The 7,313-nt window shown below is 31.2% G+C and overlaps 1 protein-coding gene across 4 annotated transcripts in view; it reads left to right on the plus strand.

The window, feature by feature from the left end:
- The window catches only part of LOC106459095 (ras-related protein M-Ras-like), a 46,329-nt gene that overhangs the window by 20,368 nt on the left and 18,648 nt on the right, over window positions 1–7,313 (plus strand). For all 4 annotated transcript variants that reach the window (XM_013918679.2, XM_022385513.1, XM_022385514.1 and 1 more), the window contains one exon: window positions 3,652–3,805. In XM_013918679.2, the coding sequence (XP_013774133.1) occupies window positions 3,652–3,805 (154 nt within the window). The remainder of the gene's footprint in view (window positions 1–3,651; window positions 3,806–7,313) is intronic.

Here is a 7,313-nt window from a genome sequence, read left to right on the forward strand (position 1 = left end):
CATAGTTTAGTTGAATTGAATGTGTTATTTATAACAATAGTAGTTTTTTTTTCAAAAACACAAGTAGTTAAAAAATAAATTACAGTGAAAGCAATGAAGATTTTGTAGGTTTTGAACCAAACTAAATAACAGTAAACATTTTTTTGATTTACAGTATTTTCTTATTTTGATGTTTTGAGCTTTTTTGTGTTTAGAACAATATATACTAATTTTTAAAGTATCAAATTGAATTTTTGTTCAACAAAAATCTTTCAAATGTGACTAGCTTTTTTGTCCCCAAAACTTTGTCTTCAAAATAAGGGTGCGTCTTATATTTCGAAAAATATGGTAGGCTTCTTAACATTTCTATGTTAATATGTCTAAGTTAGAACTATATAGGGACAAAGAGTAGGTTTAGATTATTCTGCTTGGGGTTTTTCTTCATTTCTCAAATCACGTGACAAAAGTTGTTTTTCTCCCTTACTCTAAGAAATTCACCTGTATCGATCATCTGAGTGGTTAAAATATCATCCTTGCCTCATTATTTTGACTTTTCTTTTGAAGAATCATTTGAAATCCATGTTTTAAGTCTGCCATATTTCATTGTACATGTGCAATACCAGAAGAATTTTTTTTGGTGGAATGATGCCTTCATCCCCAGAGTGTTTGTTGGAGTTGTGTTCAATAGGACAATAGGAAAAGACAGTAACTAAATCTAATAGCATTCTGCTAAACAAGGTAAACATTTTAGGTTTTTACCAAGTTCTTAGTAAACATTTCAGAGCATGGAATCAGTATTATATATGTGCTTGAAGAAAAAGAAATATATTATTACTTGTATGTGGAGCATATCACTTCCTTATACAGTGGGGTGTTCCTGTCTTTTTTTTTGAATAATACATATTTGAGATTTGTGTGTGTGTGTGTGTATATATATATATATTCATGTGTATTACATGATTATGCTACAATTTATTTCCATGGATACCTTTCTACTTTTGGTTACACATACCTTTGTTGTACAGCTATCCTCTGATCTTCTCAGATTGATGTAATTGCAGTTTTGCACCTGTTTTTTTTTTTTTATATATGTTGTTATTAGTGGTGGAGTCTGAGTTGTAGATTTACTTTGGGTTAAGAAACTTCTGTACATATTACTTTTTCTTGTTATTATTACTGTATGTTACAATTAAGTATAATCTCAAATTTTTTTCTGAATATCTGTTCACCAGATTTTAAGAATCTGAACATGTGGATTTCAGTAATCAGCCCAATTTCTAACACATCTTTACTCCATTTTAAGATAAATATGTAGGTGTTCAGCTAGTTTGTTTCATATTTTAAGGAACATTAGATCATCAGTTTTCCATCAAGACATTGCTTAGGTTCAAATTTCAAGTTTTTTCATTGTATTGCTTACACACTATGAGAGCATGCATTAAGTCAGTTCAAACAGAATTTATTTTATATGTACATATACTGACATTGAAGAAAGATAGTTCTTTCTTTGTTCAGTGACATTTTACTTTTCTGAAGAAATATATTTTAGATTCCTTTTTGTGATAGCAATTTCTATGTTTATACCTGAATGTGGAAATGACAAGAATGATTTTTTTTACAGAGTTAAGTCAGTATGTAATTAAATCACCTCTTATTTGTAAAGTAAACCTAATTTACTTTTTCTAGTAATAATAATTCTTCCATTATCGTACCTTCAAAGCAAAATAATTTTTATATCATTAAATGTTATTTTTAAAAATTTTTTTATGTATTGCGGTAAGTGTTGTCTAAAATAATGTGCACCTATCTTTCGTAACACTTTTGGAATAAGTATTTGTGTGATTTAAATAAGAATAAAATTTTAGAAATGGTATTTACCTTGAAGTTCTCTTGATTATTTATTGCCCATCTCTGTTACAAACTTGTATGTTGTAAATTGAAGACACATTCTTTGCTTTGATATAATTCTTAAAGGTTTTTGTATGTTGCTACTTACTGACACTTGATTAGGTTTCCTCTTTAGTTTTACAAGTGTTAGTGAATTATTAAGCTTCAACATGAAAATTAAATAAAACCTTAATGAGGCATGGTGGTCATTTAATTAGTTAAATGGAAGTCACGTTAATAAAATATCAGCATAGAAAGGTTTGTTCTACCATGTACTGAAATATGCTAGTTGCAACTGAAATGTAATTTGTAATACCAATGAAAAGCCCTTTCCTTTATTGATTAAATACAGAAAATGCTTACGTATTAAGATGAGAATTTATCTGTTACATGTAATGAATAATATACATGTATTGCAGAAAATAATAACATTACATAAGAGGTTTGAGAGCACATACTTCATTACTGACATATTGATGTAGATTTCAATATTGCTTATGGAAATTGACATTCGTAAAAGATGCAATGTAAAACGAGACTAAAATTGCATGTAGAAGTTTATACCATTTACTAAAGGACTACACCAGAATATCCACAATGTTTATTTTAGTTTTCCTTCTTTGCTAGTTTTGTTGGTTTTATTTCAAGATTGACCTATTCATGTAGTTTACAGGAGACTGAGATCTTAATATAATGTATGATGATCTGTTTAAGGATTTTGCATTTTATCAATCTTAAATGTAGCATTGAATATAAACATGCTTTGAAATTGTAAGTAACATGGGAACTTCTCATGTAATCCTAGGACTACAGTAAGGTACAGCTTTACATATATTATATAAGTTATAATGTTATTCAGTTAAAGAGATTTTTTTTGTAAAATACATTCAATTGTGGTCATTCTTCATTTCCAGTGGTGCTATATATATATATATTTAAGTTATTTAAATTGACAGTCTTGATGGACTGGAATAATGGAAGAAGTAATGGGGTCCAGTGTTTGTAAGTGTTCTAGTTTTCCAACTCATATATGGTTTACACAAATAATGAATTCTCAATAACAAACATTATGCATAAAAATAACATTGTTGTGTGAGTCATAATTGCTGGTTTTAACACTGATATTTTAAAACAAAAGTATGTATTAACAGAAATATAAACTTTCACAGAATAATATTGTTATTGATACTAAATGAGCACCTAATTACTATACTTGTAAAAACCTGGATAATGATATACATGAGTAGTAGTAGTAGAACATTTTACAGTTAATCTATCTAGGGGCATAACAACACCTATCATTATTATTTGGATTACGGCTGAAATATCACTGATAGTAAGGGCCCCAAACTGATGAAACAAGGTATTCTAATCTTTATATGTAAGAATAATAGCATATTTAATTAGTTATCATAAATACTGGGATGATTTTTACTTCTGATCTGAGTAGGTGTTAATAATATAAATAATAGTTGCACAAGAAAATGGACACACTGGATAGTGTCCAGACTGTGTCAAAGAAAAAAAATGAATGACTAAGATGCTGTGAATTGAGTTGGTTGATAATTTATACATATTCATAAATTTAGTTTCAAGTATAAGTACTCTGTAAGTATCAATCTTAACGTAGTAGGTAGTTTCAGCTTTATGTCTGTACTTTTCAAAATATTTTTTCAGTTTGATGTTGATATAGTATAGTCCAGAAAAACATTTGTACATGTAGAATGTTTTGGATGAATCAACTGCTCATTCAAATATTTTTAAAATTGTATGTTTTATCATTAGTCCTAGATACTGCGGGACAAGAAGAATTCAGTGCCATGAGAGAACAGTACATGAGGAAAGGAGATGGTTTTCTTCTAGTATATTCAGTCACTGACAAGCAAAGTTATGAAAACATACGATACTTTCACACTCAGATTTTAAGAGTAAAAGATAGGTAAGGAAACATGTATCCACTTTCAGAGATGTTTATACATGCCTATTCAGATTTTTCTTTTTTTTTCGTGTTTTGAATTTTATGAAGTATAAATGTTTGTGAAAGGACAAGAATCTCTAAAAATAAGAACATTCTCACACTTCAGATTTCTTTATTTATATTTACTGTGTAATATCACTAATGTTGTAAACAAGAAAATCATTTTTAATCTTGCCCTAACTCAAACATAAAAAAGACAAATTTCACATACTAAAGAAGTTCAGTATGTCATATCAAAATTACTTAAGAGCCTCACCACATCATTATAGCCCATGTTGCCATCTCTGGTCATATTTTCCTTTGTAAAAAGCTCCATCATAAGGCCACCATGTCCAAAATACATCCATCTTCCTACTTTTTTTCCATAATTTATCTAGTATAGGAAGATGACGGTTTCCCAGTGCTTTTTTTCAACAGTCCAATTGTACAGAAGTCCTACATCTGGTTATTTGAATGGTATTTCTTGTTAAGGATTACCTGTTTCATTCTTCATCTGCTTGAACTATGCAATGGTTGACCAGATATGTTGTGGAAGCAACTTGTGTAAACGTAACTTGAAAATGTTGTGTTCTGTTATGGCATGAATGGCTTTTGTAAATGAGTTTGCGTTCATAGATTCTCACCTTTTACAAGACTCTTCACTTAGCTTACCAAGGCTGAGATATTAATTGCTGCTGGTGTTTTTCTGGATGGTCCTGATTGCCTAAGTTGGTCCATATTCCTTTGTTCCTAATGGCATTGGATACAAGGGGATATCCTCATATTGGAGATTCAAAATCCATAATCTGAACATATCTTTATGATCTGAATGTATGAATATTTTGCATCAAAAAGTGGTGTTGTATACCCTTTCCAAAAGTAATCAGTTTTAGGTGGCATCAAACTACCTGTGAACTGCCAAATACTATCAGCTGTAGTACTGAAATTTGACATTTCATCACAACTTTATATCCACTATTGTTGTCACCTGATTTTCTCATTTGCATGTTCAAAATCATTTTAACATAACATATTCAACCTATATTCATTTTCCACCTTCAGTCATTTTCAAATTCATTGGGAATGTAGAGGGCACCACAAAAGAGAGAAGACATTGGAATGTTAAGCTCTTATAGATTTTGTAAATCTATAGTAGTAGTAATTTTTAGTAATTTGGATTAAATAACAAAAGAATAAGTAGTCTTAGTAAGATTTGTAAATAAAAATAGTAGGGTTAAATTTTAAATTAGAACTTAGTGGTGTAACCTGTACTACAACATTAAAATAGGTTTAGACGTGTAACAGTACTTTAGGCTTAGTTATAATTCGATTTACTGATAAATCATAAAACAGGTTAAATACATTGTTTTATTAAACATATACAATCTAAAGACTAGTTAATTGTCTCTCTGTGTTTTAAGGATTAACTTGTTCATTGGACTTTAGATCCATTAGCTTAAATTAAACTTACAGGTAGGTTATAAATCAGACAAATAAATTGTATTATTAGTATTAAGTAAATATAAAATAAAGTAAAGACTAGTTATTTGTCACTTCTATATAGTTAAAGATAAACTTAATTACTTTAGTGTGAACATGAAGTAGTGATAAAAAAACTGTAATAAATTTGATTCTCAAATGTTAGGGTTATCAGTGTTGGCAATAGGCTACTGGTGTTTAGTATTGAGTGTTTATTTCCTGGCTACAAATACATTGGTTAAGACTAGTCTAGAAGTTAAATGTTCACAGTTTGTTAGGTGTGATGGGTGCAATGAGTGGGTTTTATTTGGAAACTTGGGACTGGAATGTACTTTTAAGGAAATTAGCACTAGTGATGATGGGAAATTTATATGTAGAGCTTGTAGGTTAGAGGAGAAGTTGGAGGCTATCCTAATTAGAGTCGAGGCAATAGGTAAAGAGGGCCGTGAACTGTGAGACATGGCAGCAGGATTTCAGGAGGAGCTTAAGCTTTTACAGGCAAGGGATTCATAATTAACAATGACTTTCAGGAAGTCAGAGAGAATGCTATTAGGGCTAAAAGTAGTGGAGTTAATTGTAATGAACCTATTCTATTGAGCAACAGATTTCACCTCTAGGCTTGTGCAGATGAGGAACTATTGGAGGGAAGGAAAACAGAAGAGTTGGAGAAGTATGTGGATGATGAACTTAAGGAGATTGTAGTTCTTGGTGATTCCTTGACAAGGCATGTGGATAGGATAGTATGTAGGGTATTTAGGAACAAAATAATTAAATTTTACTTCCCAGGAGCACAGGTGGAGGATATAACTGACAGAGCAAGAGATATAATAAAGGGGGATAGCAATGAAGCAGTCTTTTTTGTGCAAGTAGGGACTAATGATGTAGTTCCTTACAGATAGGTCACGGGTGCTAATTAATAAGTACAAGAGGTTGATAATGGCATTTAAAGAAACAAGTCATAACTTTTGTTATGTTATACATAAGTTTTGTCAGGGATATTGCCCAGAATTAATTGTGGGGATGAAATTATAAAGTGGTCACTAGGGCTAAATGATAGGCTTAGGTTAATATGTGAGGATGAGCAAATTGGCTGTTTGGACTTGTGGGTTCAGCTCAATGGCAGAAGAAAGCTTTTTGGAATAGATGTTTTACATTTCAATAGGGTAGGGTCACGCTTCTTTGCAAGGGCTATTCTGAAATGGTACTGCCTTCTTTCACCCAAAACTATCTGGATCTTAAATTGCCCTCTAAGCATTGCTAAAATTTCTCAATAATGCACCAGTCTTTTATGCCACTTCATTTTTTGTGCCGTTGCAGTAACATGTGCTGATTATGTGACTACCCTCCACCAGTCATACTGTGCCACATATATCTCTACCATTGCAACACAATCCTTACTTCCTCAGTTGACATGTGTTTTAACTTGTTCCCCATATGACAAGATTTTGATTGGGCTTGATCACAACTTTATATCAGTTTCAACTTCAAGTTCTGACTTTCTTGTGTTTGATTTCCATTGTTTCTACATGTTTGTTTTAGAAATGTTCTGTTTCCTAATTCTGCTTTGTTCATATGAATTTGAGTTTTAATATGGTGGATGTTGAAATTCCCACCATAAGTAGAATACTAGACCCTAGGTCTCGAGAGCGATGCTATCTGTTGGGGAAGCACAGACTTTAGTTCACAAGGAGTCCGTGTCATATTTTCGGCCAATGATTTTTCCTTTCACTTTGCGAATTTTGTGAAGAGAGATATAACTACTGTGTGAAAATCATCTTTCTACAACATTTTCCACTTGTTACCACTCCTCTACATAATCTGCTGAGTTAAGTATTGTTCAGTGAAAAAATAAACAGTAAATGGAACAATCTGTCAGAATTCTGATATCAGAGAAACTATAGTTAGAAATGTTAGAAATTATAGGTTTCAGAGCACAGTCTTCTTTATGTGTTTTAGGTAAACCATACCTGTAAGGTGAGAAAGGATTAATACGTTTTAACTTCTTTAAAGT

Source organism: Limulus polyphemus, unplaced genomic scaffold, assembly GCF_000517525.1.
Source record: "Limulus polyphemus unplaced genomic scaffold, Limulus_polyphemus-2.1.2 Scaffold558, whole genome shotgun sequence".
NCBI classification, from domain to species: domain Eukaryota; kingdom Metazoa; phylum Arthropoda; class Merostomata; order Xiphosura; family Limulidae; genus Limulus; species Limulus polyphemus.